At 32.2% G+C, this 22,308-nt stretch overlaps 2 protein-coding genes across 2 annotated transcripts in view; one reads left to right on the forward strand and one right to left on the reverse strand.

Moving 5' to 3' along the window:
• LOC143079490 (rotatin-like) overlaps nt 1–22,308 on the reverse strand; it is a 94,183-nt gene that overhangs the window by 33,479 nt on the left and 38,396 nt on the right. The gene's annotated exons all lie outside the window — the stretch shown is intronic.
• Nucleotides 5,954–6,869, forward strand: LOC143079489 (uncharacterized). Its single transcript, XM_076254847.1, has one exon. The coding sequence runs from the start codon at nt 5,954–5,956 to the stop codon at nt 6,653–6,655; it is 702 nt and encodes a 233-aa protein (XP_076110962.1). The 3' UTR covers nt 6,656–6,869.

Below are 22,308 nucleotides of genomic sequence, written 5' to 3' on the forward strand. Positions count from 1 at the left end.
TTGAGTATGAAAAATGGATTTACCAATGGTTTATCATTGGTAAAGAACTGTTGCTTATATTTTAACCTCTTAATGATATCAAGTATGATACAGCATTCCTTTCCTTTTTTGATTATACCTATTATTATCCTGCAGATGTACATGGCATTAGATTTGGTGTTTTATATAGTATGGTTAATTTTGTATGCCTTCATTAGTACATTTTTACTGCAATTGATGCAACAGAAAGGTTTTGTTCCGAGGAGTCAGATTTACAGATAACAAGAGTGCACACACTGAAATGTCTCGCCTTTTTTACTAATCATTTATATTATGTTGATACTCCTAAATATAAAGCTTTATTGCAACTGTCACATAAACTTAACATGAACCATGAAAATGAGGTCAAGGTCAGTTGAACCATATGCCAGGCAGACATGTACAGCTAACAATGCTTCCATACAACAAATATAGATGACCTATTGCTTAAAGTTTAAGAAAATAGACCAAAAACACAAAAACTTAACATTGAGCAATGAACCGTGAAAACCAGGTCAAGGTCAAATAAAACCTGCACGACTGACATGTAGATCATAAAATATTTCCATACACCAAATATAGTTGACCTATGACATATAGTATTAGATAAAAAGAACAAAACTCAAAAACTTAACTTTGACCACTGAACCATGAAAATGAGATCAAGGTCAGATGATATCTGCCCGCTAGACATGTACACCTTACAATCATTCCATACAACAAATATAGTAAACCTATTGCATAAAGTATGAGAAAAACAGACCAAAACACAAAAACTTAACTATAACCACTGAACCATGAAAATGAGGTCAAGGTCAGATGACATCTGCCCGCTAGACACGTACACCTTACAATCATTCCATACAACAAATATAGTAAACCTATTGCATAAAGTATGAGAAAAACAGACCAAAACACAAAAACATAACTATAACCACTGAACCATGAAAATGAGGTCAAGGTCAGATGACACCTGCCAGTTGGACATGTACACCTTACAGTCCTTCCATACACCAAATATACTAGACCTATTGCTTATAGTATCTGAGATATGGACTTGACCACCAAAACTTAACCTTGTTCACTGATCCATGAAATGAGGTTGAGGTCAAGTGAAAACTGTCTGACGGGCATGAGGACCTTGAAAGGTATGCACATACTAAATATAGTTATCCTACTACTTACAGTAAGAGAGAATTTAACATTACAAAAAATCTGAACTCTTTTTTCAAGTGGTCACTGAACCATGAAAATGAGGTCAAGGACAATGGACATGTGACTGACGGAAACTTCGTAACATGAGGCTTCTATATACAAAATATGAAGCATCCAGGTCTTCCACCTTCTAAAATATATAGCTTTTAAGAAGTGAGCTAACACCGCCGCCGCCGCTGTAGCCGCCGGATAACTATCCCTATGTCGAGCTTTCTGCAACAAAAGTTGCAGGCTCGACAAAAATGTGCTGTCTCTGCTAAACATGGGATCCATTCTGGTTAGCCCAGAAAGCTTGTAAACATTATCCCTGAACCCTGAACTCGTGATAACAATAAATAATTACATTAGATGTATGTTTCATCATAATACGTTATTCTGATTGGCTAACTGCACAGCACGTGTTATTCTTAAAGCAATTGCATCACTCAAAAAAACTTTTCATTCATGATGACATGTGGTCCCACAATAAAGTGCACAGGTGAATTAAATAAAACAATTATAAAATTCATGATTTCATGATCATAGCTAAAAAATGTAATTATAAGTATTGGATGCTTCTTTTTGTAACTGCATAGGGTTGTAAAAGCGTTGACCGTGCGCACATTTTTAGTATGAAGCGCAAAATGTACTTCAGTCAACGCTTTTACACCCCAATGAAGTTACAAAAAGAAGCATTCAATTCTTAAATAATAACAAAGTTGTGAAATTGCATACTGAAACAAGACTTTCACAGGTGAACAGATTTTCATGTAAATTTCTATACATATATATATATGGTTTGTTAACTACAGTTAGTTGTCTCTTATAAAAAGACTGCCACAAGTAAATTAAAGGAAAAGCCAATAAGTTCTTATACAAGTGTAAAGGGATTATCTAACTTCTCAAAGTGGAACAGTTTCAACTAGATGCATGCTGATACTAATTCACATTCAAATATTATTGGAGAACAATGCAGTCCAAAACTTATTTACACTTCTATGTTAGGGTGCAAATTTTAACAATCAATACACCAATTAAGCAGTTACAAGCCAAAATTCACTATATCAATGTTCAAGGTTCCTGAGGTTCATTCAATTAAGTACAGATATATTTTTAGATTCTGAGGCACACCTATCACATGTGCATAAAGGTGTCATACGATAAAAGACCATATCAACAAGGAAGAAAACATAAAGTAGATATACAGATAAACTCTTGTCAATACCAATTGATGTTCAAAGTTCTACAATAGTGGCATTAAGCTATAGAACCAGGTTCAATCCACCATTTTCTACATTTGAAAATGTCTGTACCAAGTCAGGAATATGACAGTAAGGTTGTCCGTTCTTTGATGTGTTTATCATTTGATTTTGCCATTTGATTATGGAATTTTCGTTTTGAATTTTCCTCGGAGTTCAATATTTTTGTGATTTTACTTTCTACATCTTAAATTTTTAATAGGGTCTGAAATTTACTGCTTGCTCACAATCATGAAACCCATCTTACTAACAATAAGGATCTAGAAACTTTTACCTTGAATGTTGTCTCTTCTATTGGGTTGTGTTAATTCAGTTCTATAAGTGCAGTACGTAAGTACCTGTGAAAGTACTGTATTTGTTGCTAGTAAGTTGAATGGTTTTGTCTGTTTGGGGTCACTGTTCTTTTGGGGTTGTGTTAAGGAAGTTCACTACTCAGTTTCAAAATAACAAGCTTTTCATAACACTAGTATATATTGATAGGGGTTTAATAAAGAAACCAAAATATGAAAAAAAATATATAGGTCAACGTGCTTGTTTCCCAGATATAAGCAGCTGAAATCTTGGTGGGAAAATGTTCTCTCTTGACTTTTCATAGCTTTATCATTGACAAGTTAAAGTTCTCAAAAACTATAAAAAAAAAAATAACAAAGATTTTATATGACTTTTACAGATGTCTTATAACTATACATATAAAAGATTTATAAAAAGAAAAATGGGGGTCAATGGGTAAAATTTTGTAAGGCAATCAAATGGATAAAACCAGAGGATTCTGAGAATCTGACAAAAATCCCAAAACATGACAAGCGAACATTCTTAATTCAGTTCTCTAAGTGCACTAAGTACCTGTGAAAGTACTGTATTTGGTGATAGTAAATTGAATGGTTATGTCTGTTTGGAGGGTTATTGTTCTTTTGGGGACGGTGTTTATTAAGTTCTCCAAGTCCACTAAGTACCAGTGAAAGTACTGTATTTGGTGATAGTAAATTGAATGGTTTTGTCGGTTTGGAGGATCACTGTTCTAAATTTGGGGTTGTGCTAGTTTTAAAAGTTCTGTAAGTGCACTAAGTACCTGGTAAAGAATTTTATTTGTTGGAAGGAATTTCAAGTATAGCTGACATAGCAGGAATTCTTAAAAACAATGTATGTTATGTCAGACATAGCTTAGCGTTATGTTATGTTATGTCAGACATGGCATTGTGTTAACCAGTATGAAGTTTCCTTTCTGTTTGGTTTTGGTGTATTAGTTGGCGAAAACATGCCATCTAAGGAAAACAGTACTAATACACAGTATATTATAAAAATAGTATGAGCTTATAGTAATAGGATTACACCAAGATATAATTGTCCTTGATAGGGTAACTTTATACATCATCAAACAAGTACAAACACAAGTGGGGGTGTACTTACTAACCAATTCTGAATCTAAACAAATATTGGTTTGATCCATGGAATTTACTCCTTTACATAAAAAAATAATAAACCATAAAGGCAACAGTAGTATACTGGTGTTCAAAAGTCATAAATCATTCGAGAGAAAATAAATATGGGTTACAAACTAAAAACGAGTGAACCATATCAACTATAGGAGGATATACAAGTGGGCCAAACAAAAACTAAAAGAACTAAAAAATGCTTTACAGACACAATATGATTCTAGTCCATTGAGCTTTACTCACCCCTGTTAATTTTTAGGTTAAAACATGACCCAACCTTATGCAGTGCATTCAGGTGATGTTTTTTTATCTTATAAATGGGATCATGCATTAACTGACCATCATATCACACATAAATATGAATAAAAAGTAAATGTTAATAAACAAAGCTGCTGTAAAAATGTCTTTAGAAAAAGGAATGAATGAATGCTGGTTGCTTATTGTCCAGTGGCAAACAATAAACAAAAAAGAAAAAAGGGGTTTTTACTGCACAAAATTTCTTTTGATGCTTTCAGACTTAGTGCAGACACAAGAAATACGATTTGATCTTTTCAGCTTTGTATGTACATCAGTTTTTATATACGGTAACACAAAATTTGTTAACCGGGTGTGGAAATCTTGCTTGGTGATCCCAATCTGTAATTTGATTTTATAAGGACAAGAGGTAATGAATTAAGCAATGGGGTGAGATTTTAAAAAGTTTTTGGGAGGTAAAATAAAATAGGCATCTATAAATTATACCATAACTTAGTTTTATAACATAATGAACATATGAAGGCTGTGGCCATATTCAAGTTTCTGAATAATTTTACAATCCTTAAATATATGTACAGGAATACAGAAAAGTTAATCAATCAATGTTACAGCATTGTATTCATGTCAAATAAGGTTTACTGTTAATATAGTGAACACAATTTGGTTGGTTGATAAATAAAACTTCTCTGGGACATAACTGAATATATCTGAAATACAAACACTTTTAGATTACTAATATTCAAGGTTGTTTAATAATAGGTTATCTTATAGATACAAAGTACAGGAACTAAACAAAATTATGTATAATAAAATTTTAAATATTTCAAAGCAGAACAGACTGTAGAACATATAAAGATGTCACAAGAAACACTTCTATATAACAGAGGCAACACAGAAACTGGTGAACCGATACAGATTTCACAGGAAACAACCATATATAACAGAGGCAATAGCGGCGCTCAAGATGTAGTTGAAAATATATTGACAATTCATAGATGTTCCATTCACACTAGTATTGACTTAAGTATTTTTTGTCGTCAGTGTAATAAACTAATCTGTCCCTTTTGTTTAACACAAGAACATCAGCAACATACAATGTGTGATATTGAGACCATTCACCATGAAAAACTTGGAATACTTACCTGTAAGGATGAAATTATCATGAATGAATTTATACCATTCTTTACAGAAGAAAATTCAAAACTGGATAAGATTGTTTTTACTCAACAGGAGCACTGTGATCAAATGAAACTTAAAGTTGGGGAACATGATCGAAAGCTAAAAGAAGAAATAACAAAGCAGACAAGTGCACTGCTGCAAACATTTAAAAATTGTTTACATACAACAAATGAGGAAGTAAAAAACAATAAATCCAAACTTGAGGAAAAACTTCTGAATTTGAAGAAAAATCATGACATGATTAATAAGGTTAAGAAAAGTGGTGATATTCGAAAAATCTGCCAAACTGCTGATGACATGCTTGGTTTTGTAAACAATGTAAATATTTCATCTGCTCCCTTGCCACGCAAAAACCAGGAATACAAAGAAGGGGATATAAACACAGAAACTATTTCTTCACTGATTGGAATGCTCCAACCTATAACATTACCAGATACTGCTGAAGTCCAATTCAAAGTCTTGAAATCTTATACAACTGACTTGAATGTCATTGGAAAAGTAGCATCAGGAGAGAAAACCTAGATAAAAAATTGTGCCTGCTCACTTGTGCGAGAAATTGCTTTAAGTGATGAACTGTTTGTTTTAGGAGAAACAAACAATATCAAAGTCAAGGACATGACTGTTAATAAGTCAGGAGATCTTTTTCTTGCACTAGACGATAAAGCCAAAATAAAAATGGTAAGGCATGGAGAAAAAGAAATTAATGATTTTCATCAATTTCCCATACCATGGATTGACAAACCACAAGTCCCTGTAGCCTTGCACTGGTGCCAGACTGGTCAATTAATTGCAGGCACAGTTGAAAAGGGAACAAGTATGGGCACAGTTCCAGACAATGTTAAAAGACAAATAGTGTGTTTATCAGAAGATAAGCAACAACTTAAAGTTTATGAATATGATGAAGATGGGAAACGGCTATTCATTTATCCACGCAGGATCATTTCTGACACTGAGGGTAATATCATCATCCTTGACAAATTCAGTAACAAATCGGGAAGAATCATATCCATGACAACAGAAGGAACAATAAAATGGACTTATGATGGCCCTATTGACACAAAACAAAACCAACTTTTTGATCCATGGGATATAGTTGTTACTTCTCATGACAATATAATAATATGTGATATGAGAAATAATGCATTTCATGTCCTGAACTCTGATGGACAAATCATGACTTGTACAAAGACGGACTCATTAGAAATTAAATATCCTGCTAGTATGGACATAAATAAAAATGGACATCTAATGCTAGGTTGTGGAACAGAATATGAACAAAGAGCAAAACTTCATACCTTGGAATTTAAAGGATGTTGAAAAAGAAACCATTCGTAAATAAAATTTTAATACTTTACTCTTAAGCCAAACATGGAGTACAACCAAAAAAAATCACATCTTTACCTCAGCAAATAATATTTGTACTGAATTCTACAAGAATAAAAATTCATCATGATAGCTTTTTAATACAATTATCAGTACAGGTGAAGGCCTTGTTTTGAATCAATAATTGATTAAAGTTTTGAGAACTCTTTTTTGAGCTTTTAGACAGTATTTTGTCACTTTCTAGAATAATATAAAATGGCTGCAAAAAACATTAGAGCTGCAGAATCATGGCTCTCAGATTCTGTGCTGAAATATAGCCCTCAGATATATTGCACAGACTAATAATAAGAGCCTATGTAGTGTATCTAATGTATAAAAAAAAATTAGAACTTGGTATGCTTGCCAATTTATTGATTTAGATTAGGGAGATTTTTATTTAATACTTTTTAGTTTTCGACAGATTTCATCATGTGTTTGGTTTTTGTATATCTTTTTATTAGGAACTCACTCTTTATATCAGAATTAAGTCCTCTGATCTGTAAAATCATCGATTGCGTCTTAATTCTTGTTGTGACAATTTTTATTTGATGCAAGATGTTTACCCTTTATGCATGTACCAAATCTTGCTCAGATTGAAATTTCTGCAATTCCATTATAGAACTCTACTGCTTTGAGTATGAAAACTGGATTTACCAATGGTTTATCATTAGTAAAGAACTGTTGCTTTTTTATTTAAAGTTTGTAATGATATCAGGTATGATACAGCATGCCTTTCCTTTTCTGATTATACCTGTTATTATCTTGCAGATGTACAGGGCATTGGATTTGGTGTTTTATATAGTATTGTTAATTTTTTATGCCTTCATTAGTACATTTTTACTGCAATTGATGCAAAAGAAAAGTTTTGATTTAGGAGTCAGATTTACAGATAAAAATGTGCTGTCTCTGTTTCTCACGGGATCCATTCTGGTTAGCCCAGAAAGCTTGTAAACATTATCCCTGAACCCTGAACCTGTGATGACAATAAATAATAACAAAGTTGTGAAATTGCATACTGAAACAAGACTTTCACAGGAATACAGAATTTCATGTATTTTTCTATACCATATATATATATGGTTTGTTGACTACAGTTAGTTGTCTCAGATAAAAATACTGCAAAAAGTAAATTAAAGGAAAAGTAAATAAGGTCTTATACAAGTGTAAAGGGCTTATCTAACTACTCAAAGTGGAACAATTTCAACTATATGCATGCTGACACAAATTCACATTCAAATATTATTGGAGAACAATGCACTCCTAAACTTATTTGTTAGGGCCCAAATTTTAACAATCAATACTATCAAGCAGTTGCAAGACCAAAATTCACTATATCAATGTTCAAGGTTCATTCAATTAAGTACAGATATATTTTTAGATTCTGAGGCAAACCTATCACATGTGCATTAAGGTGTCATACGATAAAAGACCATATCAACAAGGAAGTGCACGTAAAGCAGATGTACAGATAAACTCTTGTCATTACACATTGATGTTCAAAGTTCTAAAATAGTGGGCTACAGCTATAGAACCAGGTTGAATCCACCATTTTCTACATTTGAAAATGCCTGTACCAAGTTAGGACTATGACAGTTCTTGTCCATTTGTTTTTGATGTGTTTTGTCATTTGAATTTGCCATGTGATTATGGACGTTCCGATTGGATTTTCCTCTGAGTTCAGTATTTTTGTGATTTTACTTTTGCATTCGGAAGGTTTTGAAATAAAATCAAAATGTTTTTGATTTAGCTTAGATTATATTTTATTTTATGTTTGGTATTTTTATAACTTTTTATAAGGAGCTCAGATTTAAGCTCCTCTGATCTTCACATTTACCAACAGTGTCTTATTCCCTGTAAAAACTTTTTTTGCCTAAGTCTGGATTCAAATATTTTAATTTGGGCAAGCAACACAGGATGTCCTATAGATGTACCAAATCTTATTGAGTTTAGTGTTCATGTAATTCCATTGGTTGGGGTATTCAAAATAGATTTACCAATTTTGAACATTGTAAACCACTGTAAAATGTTTCTTACTTATACTTTCTGATGACTACAGGTATTCCATAGTAATCCTCAAATGTTTATTTATCTATTTTTATATTGCAAATGCACAGATGATAGAATTTGAGTGTTAAGTACGGTTTATTCCACTGCAATCAATTCAAATAAATAGTTGCATTTTAAGGAGTCATCTTAACGTTTAAAGACAAAAACAGAAATTCAATGTCAGCGTTAACACAGTTAATCAAGAGTCATACTTATTTCACAACTTAAGCGTAAAGCATCATTCGAAGAGGACAGTCATCATTGGTCTGAACATTATAATAAAGTTAGGAAACTTGACACTAAAACCAGATATCCACAGGTGAAAATAATAACATATAAAAAAAATTTAAAAAATACAGAGCTCCAAAAGTAATTTAACTAGAGGGTCCAAGGACCCTGTGTCGCTCACCTGATTTTTTTATTTACAATTGATGCATGATAAATGCAACTGTTGTACTGTCGTTTAGTTTCAGAGATATAATACTAAAAAGTGCGTTTGAAACCTATGTTTTATTTCAGCCATGTGGGCAGGCAGGGTCATCATACACAGTGGTCCCTGGATATCCTAGTGGTGATTTAAACCAAGTTTGTTTAAATTTGACAGTTGTTTCAGGGGAGAATTTTGTAAAATTTATCTAACGAGAAATGTAAAGTAATGAGAAAGTTGTGAAGTTGTTTTGTTGTTGCGCAACCCCCCCCCCCCTCCCCCGCTCCCCCTTTGCCAAAAAAAAACCAAAAAGGTAATAAAAAATTATCATATAAGGGCAATCTATCCTATTAATGATTTCTGCAAAATTCAGTTGATTGTGCAAGGGTTGTATAGCCAGCTGAAGTCGTTAAAAACTCTCTTTTGTTACTGCAGATAGATCTTGACCTGATAAACAATTTTACCACATGTCAGATTTGCTCTAAATGCTTTGGTTTTTGAGCGATAAGCCAAAAACTTCATTTTACCCCTATGTTCTATTTTTAGCCATGGTGGCCATCTTGGTTGGTTGGTCAGGTCACCGGACATAATTTTTAAACTAGATACCCGAATGATGATTGTGGCCAAGCTTGGTTTAATTTGGCCCATTAGTTTCAGAGGAGAAGATTTTTGTAAAAGATAAATAAGATTTACGAAAAATGGTTAAAAATTGACTATAAAGGGCAATAACTCCTAAAGGGTCAACAGACCATTTTGGTCATGTTGACTTATTTGTAGATCTTACTTTGCTGAACATTTTTGCTGTTTACAGTTTATCTCTATCTATAATAATATTCAAGATAATAACCAAAAACAGCAACATTTCCTTAAAATTACCAATTCAGGGGCAGCAACCTATCAACGGGTTGTCCGATTCATCTCAAAATTTCAGGGCAGATAGATCATGACCTGATAAACAATTTTACCACTGTCAGATTTGCTCTAAATGCTTTGGTTTTTGAGTTATAAGCCAAAAACTGCATTTTAACCCTATGTTCTATTTTTAGCCATGGCGGCCATCTTGGTTGGTTGGCCGTGTCACTGGACACAATTTTTAAACAAGATACCTAAATGAAGATTGTGGCCAAGTTTGGTTTAATTTGCTCCAGTAGTTTCAGAGGAGAAGATTTTTGTAAAAGATAATTAAGAATTACGAAAAATGGTTAAAAATTGACTATAAAGGGCAATAACTCCTAAAGGGGTGAACAGACCATTTTGGTCATGTTGACTTATTTGTAGATCTTACTTTGCTGAACATTTTTGCTGTTTACAGTTTATCTACATCTATAATAATATTCAAGATAATAACCAAAAACAGCAACATTTCCTTAAAATTACCAATTCAGGGGCAGCAACCTATCAACGGGTTGTCAGATTCATCTCAAAATTTCAGTGCAGATAGATCTTGACCTGATAAACAATTTTACCCAATGTCAGATTTGCTCTAAATGCTTTGGTTTTTGAGTTATAAGCCAAAAACTGCATTTTACCCCTATGTTCTATTTTTAGCCATGGCGGCCATCTTGGTTGGTTGGGCGGGTCACCGGACACAATTTTTAAACTAGATACCCTTATAATGATTTTGGCCATGTTTGGTTAAATTTGGCCCAGCAGTTTCAGAGAAGAAGATTTTTGTAAAAGTTAACGACGACGGACGACGGACGACGACGGACGCCAAGTGATGAGAAAAGCTCACTTGGCCCTTCGGGCCAGGTGAGCTAAAAAGTGAGAAGTTCATAAAAAAAAAAAACACGAAATGTTTAACTTTATCAACAAACAGAATGAAAGGAGAACAACTGTCATATTCTGACTTGGTTCAGATATTTTCTAAGAAAATAGTGAACTAACCCTGGTTTTATAGATAGCTAAACCTCTCACTTGTATGACACCTGATAGTAGTTCTGTTATCCTTACATCTCCATAACATATATAAAAGGGTTGATAACATTCAAAGTGTTCTAATGCAAAACTTGACATAGTGTCACCTTCATCCTCCCCCGCAAGTCTACTCTGAAGTAACTGTTTTATAACAAAGTTAATATAGGACATTCTTTGAGATAGTATTGTGTCTGGGAGACACAACTTTCAGTTTTGGTGCATAAAACAAATTCAATTAGATACAATATGATACCATGTGACATTTAAAAAGATTTGGAGAACCCTGCACAAAAACACTAATATGTAAGGCCCCATCTGTTACAATATTATCAAGCAGTTGCAAGACTAAATCCACCTCATCAATGTCCAAGGTTCTTTGTTGTGAATGTTTTCAGTCCTTTCACAGGTGGTTTGTTTTTTAGATTCTAAGGCAAATCACATGTGTACGAATACATCATGAGATAAAAATCCTAATCAACAAGGAAGTGTGTCTGAAGCAGATATACAGATAAACTTTTGTCATTACCCATTCATATTCAAAGTTCTACAATATCAGCCTACTTTTTGAACCTTCAATACATTAACACTGACATTTTCTACTTAGTAATATTTAAGTAATTTTAATAAAATAAGGATTCACAAAATTTAACCTTCAATTGTTTCGGTTTCTTAGAGGGGTGTGTGACAATTCAGTTTTCCAAAGTGCAATCAGTAACTTTGTAAGCACTTTATTTGTTGATAACAATTTTTATGTATAGCTTGCATACATAACTTGCGTAACCTTTAATCACCGAGAATAAAATGTGTGTAATGACAAAAATGATATAGTGTAAATCATTTATGTTGGACATTTAGTTTATTAGTAATGGTTCAGTGATACCATGCTATATGAGGCAAATAGTTCCCATACATAGTAGAGCATTAGACATGTTATATAAATAGTAAAAATATTACATCAAGCATACACATAGATATAATTGGCATTGATTCGTCCCTTAGGCTAACAGAAGACTTGTTATTTGGATGGGGAGTTGTCACATTGGCACTCATTCCACATCTTCCTATATCTACAATGTGTTGCTAGAGCATATAGCTTTACCCCTGTTAATTTGTTGGTAAAATGCTTTCCAGCAACTTTTTAGTTCTATATAATCACCATCTAATACTTAATTGACTTTAAGTTTTGCATTTTGGTTATTTTTTTTTTAATTTCTTCAGTACATTTGAAAATATTATCAGAATGGTCCTCTTGTATAGTAAAGCTCTTGTCAGTAACATCAAGATCACTGTGAACTGAAAATGTTTTTTGTTTACCTGAGTTTTTTTTAAAGTTTCATGTTAGGTTCCTTTCTTAGGCATCCTTTTGTACATTAATAGCTAAATTAAGAGAGATGCACAAACAACACTAAATAAAAAAAAAACAATAAAATAAAAAATGTGTAAAAATGAACACCCCTTTTTATTATTACAAACTGAGTGCAAAGACAAGGACTTTGATTTTTATCTTAATCAGCATTGTTTGTACATCAATTTTCATTAGGGCAACACAAACATTGTTTTGAAGCATTTTTCAATTAAATTAAACAATACTAGGTTGTAAACCTTGCTCATTTTGCCTTGTTTGGTTAGCCCTTACCTGTCATTTGATTTCACTGGGAAATAGGGACCAAATTGAAAAATGAGTGGCATTTTAAAAAAGAAGAATCTAACTATATTTATAAATTAAACCTCCACTAAAATTTAACTACAAAATGAACAAATAATAGCTAGGGTTATCTACCATTTAGAATTATGGTACAATCATCAAAATAAAAATAGAGGAATAGAGTACAGAAAGTTTAACTATTGCAAAGATATCAAATTATTGTACTGTCCTATAAGACATACTAGTACTTATAAATAAACTCATCATAAATACCATAGTATATTAAAATAAATGATTGGTTGATAAATAATACTTATCTTGTATATTAATAAATATATCTAGTATATTACTTAATAAATCTAATAAACTGATATCATGTTGTTTAATTGGTTATCATATAACGGTTTAAGGTGAAGGAAAAAAGTGTGTATGATAGAGTTTTTAATATTGTATGCTTAACAGAAACTGATGAACATACGAAAATGTCACAGAAAAATTCAATTTATCTAAACAGAGGTGATTATGAAGTCATAGAAAATGTAAGGACTATTCAAGAATATTTTTTTCCCTTGAAGTAATCCATTATTTTTTTTTGTTGAGACTGTCATAAACTGATCTGTCCTGAATATTGCACACAAAAACACCAGGAACACATCATTTGTGATATTCAAATTATACATGAAGAACAGCTGTTAATACTTTCTGATAATGACCATATAATCAGAACCGAATTTGAACCATTCTTTACAGTAAAAAAAAAACAAGAATGTACACGGAAACCCCACTCCAACTATTTTGAAATTTGGATAAAAACTCTAATTTGGCATTAAAATTAAGAAGATATTATCAAAGGTAACATGTGTGCAACTTCAGGTAAAAAACTACCTTGATCAAATTTTTTAACCAAAAGGGGGACAGAAGGACAGACTGACAAACAAATAAACAAACAAACAAACAGAGGCACAGACAGAAAAATATGATGCCCCTAAATGGAGCATAAAAGCATTACATATACATCTAAATCTGATGAAGGAATAAAAGTTAAAAAAAATCAAATTAATGTGTTTTTTATATACTTGGGAAAATATATAATAAATAGAACTATCTGGATGAATAATATATGACTTACAATAGATAAATTAACAAATTTGATTGGCTGATAAGTAATATCTTTTCTAGTAAAGGACACCTGAATTTAATATGCGTTGTTTAATAGATAATTGCAAAGTACAGACTACTAACATGTGATAAAGTTTAAAATATTCTAAAGCAAGACAGAATCTAAATAACCAGTAAAGATGTCACAGGAAGCAATCCAAGACCAAAGCCACATTGATGCTCAGGATGTTGTGAGAAAGAAGTTGGCTATACATCGATGTTCCATTCACCCTAGTATTGACTTAAGTATTTTTTGTCGTCAGTGTAATAAACTAATCTGTCCAGTTTGTTTGACACTAGAACATCAGCAACACATGATGTGTGATATTCAAACCATTCAACATGAAAAGCTTGAAATACTTGCAGATAAGGATTATATAATCTCAAATAAATTTATACCATTCTTTACAGAAGAAAATTCAAAACTGGATAATGTTTTAGAGACTCAGCAAGAGCATTGCAAAAAAATGAAACTAAGAATTGAGGAACATGATATAAAGTTTAAAGAAGAAATAACTAAACGAACAAATGCACTTCTGAAAACATTCGATAGTTATTTGCATACAACAAAAGAGGAAGTAAAAAAACGAAAATCTGAACTTGGGCACAAACTATCTATTTTGAAGAAAAATCATGAAATAATTGATCAAATCAAGGAAACTGATGATATTCGAAAAATATGCAAAACTGCTGATGAAATGCTTGATTATGTTAACAATGTAAATATTTCATCTGCTCCCTTGCCACGTAAAAATAAGAAATACAAGGAAGGAAATATAAACACAGGAATCATCTCTTCCCTGATTGGATCACTTCATTCAATAGTATTACCTGATCCTGCTCAAGTCCAATTCAAAGTCTTGAAAACTTATGTGACTAACTTGGATGCCATTGAAAAAGTAACAGCGGGGGAGAAAACTTGGATCAAGACTAGCACAGGATCGGTATTGAGAAAAGTTGATTTTCCTGATGAATTGTCGCTGAGGCTTCTTTTTGAAAAGAATATACAAGTAAGAGACATGACCATAAATAGTTTTGGAGATCTTTACATTGCATTAGAAAACAAAGCACAACTGAAAATTGTCAAGGATGGAGAAAATGAAATGAAGGATTTCTATAAGTTTCCAAAAACTAGCTATTTTCGACAACCTCAAGTGCCTGTAGCTCTACATTGGTACAAGGAAAATCAAATTCTAGCAGGTACAATTGCTAAGGAGGTAAATACAGAAACAGTTGCAGACAATGTTCAAAGACAAATAGTGTGTTTATCAGAAGATAAACAACAACTTAAAGTTTATGAGTATGATCAAGATGGCAATAGGCTGTTCAATTTTCCTTTCAGAATCACTTCAGACTCAAATTGTGACATCATTTTTCTTGACAAATTAAGTAACCAATCTGGAAGAATTGTATCCATTACAACAGAAGGAGCTATTAAATGGACATATAATCCCATTAAGGACACAAGATTAGGCCAACTGTTTGATCCATGTGACATTGTTGTAACTTCTCATGACAATGTTATAACATGTGACATGAGAAATAATGCCTTACATGTCCTGAACGCTGATGGACAACTTATGACATGTCAGAAGACTGCTTCATTATGGATCAAATGTCCTGTCAGTATGGACATAAATAAAAATGGACTTCTGATACTAGGCTGTGGAACAGAACATGAACAGACAGCAAAACTTCATACTTTGGAATTTAAAGGATGTTAACAAAGCAACTGACTCATTTATATATAAAAGTTCATATTTTACCTTATAGTCTCTCATTCAAAACATGGATTACAGATACAATAGAATAGACAACTTTCGAGTCCAATGCATTTCTGTCAAAAACTTTGGTTTTAGTGAACATCATAAAAGCCTTGAGAGGCATCATCACTTCCGTTCCAATTTGAGCAAGTGATTGGAAAACTATGATGCTATAGTGAACGAATCAATCGGCAAATTGAATTCTAATAATTGACAATCGGCACTGCTTTCATTACGGAATTGTGATTAAGTACCTACAGAATAAACATAATTTCTACTTTATCCTGCACAATGATGATCACTAAGACGCTTGATAAATGTTGATAGCGCAGGGATACAGGCGATCCCCTCTATCTGGTCAATAACATCATAAAAGCTTGCATAATTGATCAGTCTTTTCCAGTGATATACAAACTTGAAAGTGGTCCACTTACATACTTACTCATAAAAAGATAAAACAGTTATCAATGCATGTACTAAATTTTATAATAAGTAAAGCTCAATTTGGTTGTTTTTAACGAAAATCATCAGAAAAGTTATAGACCTTGAGTTTTTTATAACATTTTTTTCTTCTTCAGTAATTAAGACAGATTTCTACACCTTCCGAGATAATATGAACGCATAAAGCCTTATAGCTTCAAAATGATGGTAACTTGCTAATGTGCTGGAATGCAGCCTGCACATTAGTAAAACATGCCAAGCAAGTCTGAGAACTCATTATGCACTAGAATACTTCAACTACTGAGCTCAGAGTAACGATACTACCAAACAGATGAAAGATCAAAATTTTCATTATCAATGTTCAAGGATACTTGATTAAAAGTTTTCAGTCCCTTTACAGGAGTATTTTAAGATTTAGATGCAAAATTACATAATGTATTATCTATCACATGTGCATGAAGTTACATAATAAGATAACAAGAGGCTGTCACAACGACAGCAAACTGGATTTATTAACATTTATTTGTGTCCTGGCAATATCACAAGAACCATAACTGATGAATGCTGAAAGTGAAAATTGTCAATATCAAATTTGACCTCCATTTTGTAGTCAGTATCAACATATTAAAATTTGAAAAGCTTAGATTGAATGGTTCATTAGTAAATGCAACAACGTGAATGGAAACACCATTTTACGATCTTTCAAGAACCATAACTCCTGAACGGTAAAAGTCAAAATCGTCATTATTGAACTTGACCTCTATTTTGTCATCAGTAACAACATATAAAAATTTCAAAAGCTTTGGTTGAATGGTTTATGAGAAAATGCACGGACACGACTGGAAACACCATTTTTCAAACTTTCAAGTACCATAACTCCTGAACGGTAAAATTCAAAATCGTCATTATTGAACTTGACCTCCATTTTTTCATCAGTAACAACATATTAAAATTTGGGAAGCTTTGGTAGAACAGTTCATGCGTAAATGCACGGAAACGACTGGAAACTCCATTTTTCAATCTTTCAAGAACCATAACTCCTGAACGGTAAAAGTCAAAATCGCCATTATTGAACTTGACCTTCATTTAGTTGTCAGTAACAACATATTAAAATTTTAAAAGCTTTGGTTGAACGGTTCATGAGTTAATGCACGGACAACATTTGATTGAAGCCCGCCCGCAAAAACGCCCACCCACCCACCGTACATCCCCAAATCAATAACCGACATTTTTGTCACAAAAATCCGAATAAAAATCTTAATCAACAAGGATGTGCAACTAAAGCAGATAAACAGATCAACTCTTGTAATTACTAAATACTTTTGAATTTCAATACATAAAAATTCAAATTTTGGACTTAAACAGTATCATTCACATCACTTTACTACCTGCCTTATAAGGAATCTTTAACAGAACCTTTAACCTTCAATGGCTTAAGCTTCTCCTTTTTTGGAGAAGGGTATTTTATAATTTCAGTTTTTCTATGTGTATATGGAGTTATGGTTTTTATGGTGATCCCTAGAATTTAATTTGTGGCCTTGATTTATTTCAGTTAAATTGATTTATTCTTTATGACTATTGAACAACAGCATATTACTTGTGCCTTTATCAATGTGTATTAGTACTTTTGTTTATTGATAGTCATTGTATGGCATAGCCACCATATCTTTATTAATCCTATGTACAATGTATGTTGTGGCATGGTTAGGTATAAATCATAAAAGAGTTTATATCATGCTGGATACTCAGTTTAGTGATTAAATGAATCCCTGCTGTTTAAGGAAAAATGTACTCTTTAAGAAAAAGAGGTGTTCTCATATTATAACAGAGAGCATAAATATTCCATGTATACTTATACACTAATGGTTCCCCTTGAATTGACCTAATCACAAACTAATACATGATAACTCAGAAAAAATTTCAAAGTCAATAGACCATAACTAAGGGGCTGAGCCAAATTATCTCCATGGAAATGAGGTATGCCAATGCTTACACAACTACATACCAAATATCATTGACCTACCACTTGTGGTTCCCCATAAACTGACCTAATCACAAACAAATACATGTAAAATAAGCAAAAGGTTCAAAGTTAATAGACCACGACTAAGGGGGCGGAGCTAAATTATCTCCATGGAAATGAGATGTGCCGATGCTAACACAACTGCATACCAAATATCATTGACCTACTACTTGTGGTTCCCCATAAACTGACCTAATCACAAACTTATACATGTAAATAAGCAAAAGTTTTGAAGTCAATAGACCATGACTGAGGGCGCAGGGCTAAATAATCTCCATAGAAATGAGATGTGCCAATGCTTATACAACTGCATACCAAATATGATTGACCTTCCATTTGTGGTTCACCTAAACTAGACCTAATCACAAACTAATACATTGTTGACGCCACCGTCGTCGACGCCGGAAACATCATACCTAAGTCTCGCTTTTTGACTCCGTCAAGGCGAGACAAAAAAACAATTGGGGCAAACAAAAACTAGAGCCAAGGTTAAAAAACGCAGTACTTTGCATTTTGAATAATAGATATAGGAAGATGTGGTGTGAGTGCCAATCAGACAACCCTCCATCCAAATTACAATTTATAAAAGTAAACCATTATAGGTCAATGTACAGCCTTCACCACGGAGCCTTGACTCACACCAAACAACAAGCTATAATACCTGTTAATTAGTAGGTAAAACACTCCCAAGCAACTTTAGGTCTATCTAACCCATATCTAATACAATTGGGTCGATTTTTGTACATTCTTCATTACATTTGAAACTTTTATCTGCATAGCCCTCTTGCAGAGTAAAGTTACCAGTATGCAACATTTAGGTGATTGTGACCTAAACATGTACATTTTCTTTCTAAGATGCTAGGTTTCTTTCTCTTTAACACATAGAAAATAAGAATAAAAGGTGAATACTAACAAAAAAAAGAAGGAAAATTTTCTATCTATGTACCATTTTGGTATTTTTTATATAAATTCTTTTATTGTTTTCTTCAAATTAAGGACATTTTATCAATGAAAACATATGAAAACACCTGTCAGTTGGACATGTACACCTTACAGTCCTTCGGACTCCTTCCATACACCGTGGATCCAGACCTATTGCTTATAGTATCTTATGAAATATTGACTTGACCACCAAAAACTTAACCTTATTCACTGATCCATGAAAAGAGGGTGAGGTCAAGTGAAAACTGTCTGACTGGCATGAGGACCTTGCAAGGTACACACATACCAAATATAGTTATCCTATTAATTATAAAAAGAGAAATTTTTTAATTTTTTTCAAATAGTCACTGAACCATAAAAATGAGGTCAAGGACATTGGACATGTGACTCACAGAAACTTCTTACATGAGGCATCCAGGTCTTCCACCTTCTCAAATATAAAGCTTTCAAGAAGTTAGCTAACGCCACCGCCACCCCCAGATCACTTTCCCTATATCCAGATTTCCAGGACAAAAGTCAAAGGCTCGACAAAATGATAATAATACTTGTCTGGTACATTATTAAATATATATCTGAAAAACTAATACTGTTACATAATGATGTTGCTATATACGTTATCATATACAGATGCAAAGTACACTTAAGGTGAATACCAAAACTCATCATAGATACCAGGATTGAAATTTTATATTTGCTACAGATGCGTGTTTCATTTACAAAAGACTCATCAGTGACGCTCGAATAAAAAAATGTTAAAAAGACCAAATAAAGTATGAAGTTGAAGAGCATTGAGGACCAAAAATTCCTAAAAGTTTTGCCAAATAATAGACTTTTGAATATTTTATGCATGACAGAAACTGATGAACATATGAAGATGTCACAGGGAAAAAAATCATACATAATATAGAGGTCGCTAGAATTCATTAACAATTCATCAATGTTCTTCTGTCCCTCATTTTTTTTAAGTAACTCATAATTTTTTGTAAAATCTGTAATAAGTTGAAATGTCCTGAATGTTGAACACAAAAACATCAGCAACACATCAAGTTTGCTATTCAGACTATTTACAAAGAAAAGTTGGTCATGTTTTCTGATAATGATTGTATAAGCACAAATGTATTTATATCATTCTTTACAGTACAAAAATGCACAAAATGTACTAATGTAAGTCATTGCTATATTTTGGAAAAGTATCAGGGGAGAGAAAACCTGAATCAAGACTAGCACAGGATCAGTATTGAGAAAAGTTGATATGCATGATGAAATGAGGCCTCTTTGGTTATGATCAATTATAAAAAAAACGTTATGATCAATTATAAAAAAAACCATATTCCTTTAATTTTTGTTATCTGATTGGATTTGATGTTGATTATTGATAATAGATTTTATTAGGTGCATTTGTACATTAATAAATAAAACTCATTAGCTACTTTTTCAAGTATTAAAAAGTAAAAACACAAAAATACTGAACTCCGAGGAAAATTCAAAAAGGAAAATCAAAAATCAAAAGGCAAAATCAAAAGTCCAAACATATAAGTATAACCTTTAAATACAAAAAACGAAAATGTTATCCACAGATTATATTAAGTCCATACTTATTCATACCAAATGCTAACAATAATTATCCCTCAACTCATTCAAGGGAGAAGTACAGTTATAATTAATTTTGAACAGCATAATAAAGTTGTGAAATTTGCATACTAAAATCAGATCTTCACAGGAGAAAAGAATTTCATGTATATCTCCATAACATATATTTATATGGTTAATTATATGTAGTTAGTCTCATACAAAAACAGCCACACATAAATTTAAAAGAAAAAAATATAGACCAATATCAGTGTGCAAGATTCAAATGGAACTACTTCAACTAAATGCATCCTGATATTAAGTGACATTCAAAAAATTATGTAAGAACTATGTGCCCAAATACTAAAGGCAAAACTGTAAAAAAAACTATTAAACATTTGCAAAATCAAATTTCACATTATCAATGTTTAAGGATCCTTGATCTAAAAGTTTTCAGTCCCTTAACTGGTGCATTTTTAGATTCAGATACGCAATTACATATATCACATGTGCATGAATGAATAATCAGATAAAAATCAACAAGGAACAACTTAAAAAGATAAACTCTTGTTACAACCAATTCATGTTCAAAATTCTACAATACTGGCCTTTTAGAATTTCAATACATCAAGATGGAATTTTTTACTTATTTTTTTATCATTTACATCAGGATCCAATTTTGGCAGATCATTTAACCTTATATGGTTTATTTTATTTTATCATTTTTTTGGAGGGGGAAGCTTTTATAATTTCAGTTCTGGTATAAGTAATTTTATTTGTTGGAAGAAATTTTCTTGTATAGCCAGCATAGAATTAATTATTAGATACACAGTGGATGTTGTGTCATGGTTTAGTGTTAATCATTAAGAGTTTTATAATGTTGGATAAGTTTAATGTTTCAGAGAAATCATGACATCTAAGGAAAATAGTACTCTTTCACAGTACAGTTATATAATAACTCTTGAGCATAAACAGATATAAAAATATTCTTGATAAACCACCTTAGGTAAGACACAACAAGTGTGATTTGACTAAACTAATTCTGAATCTACTCAAATATTCGTTTGATCCAGGGAATCTATTTCTTCACTTCTAAAAAAGGAAAACATCCAAGTGTGGCAAACAACAACTAAAAGTCAATGCTAAACAGACACATTATGCCTCAAGTGCATAAAGCTGAAATATAATCTTGCTATATATAAGATAAAATACTGTCCAGCAATTTTTGATCTTTATAACTTAATTTATTTCATATTAAACACGTATTAGCTAGCTTAAAACCCAGACTTTACCCACTAGTTTCTTACCAAGTCAGTAATATGGGAGTTGTTTTTCACTTGGTCTGTTAATTTATACCTTTTAATTTTATCAGTAATTACCAACTTCCCCCTTTTTAAAGTGACTTGGAGTTTGTTTTGTTTGTTATAATTTTTTGCATTAAGGTAAACTTTTTAACAGTCTTCAGTATGTTTGAAATTTTCTCTGCATAGTCCTATGTGTAGTTAAGCTATAGTTCACAACATTAAGTTCACTATGATCTAAAAATTTGCATTTTCTGTTTAAGAGGTTTTGTTAAATTTTATGCTAAGTTTCTGTCTCTGCAAAATATAAATACTAACTGAAATGGGTGTACAAACAATGCTAAGAGAAAATACAAAAAAAAAACAAACAAGTAAA

Source organism: Mytilus galloprovincialis, chromosome 6 (genome assembly GCF_965363235.1).
Source record: "Mytilus galloprovincialis chromosome 6, xbMytGall1.hap1.1, whole genome shotgun sequence".
In the NCBI taxonomy this organism is placed as follows: domain Eukaryota; kingdom Metazoa; phylum Mollusca; class Bivalvia; order Mytilida; family Mytilidae; genus Mytilus; species Mytilus galloprovincialis.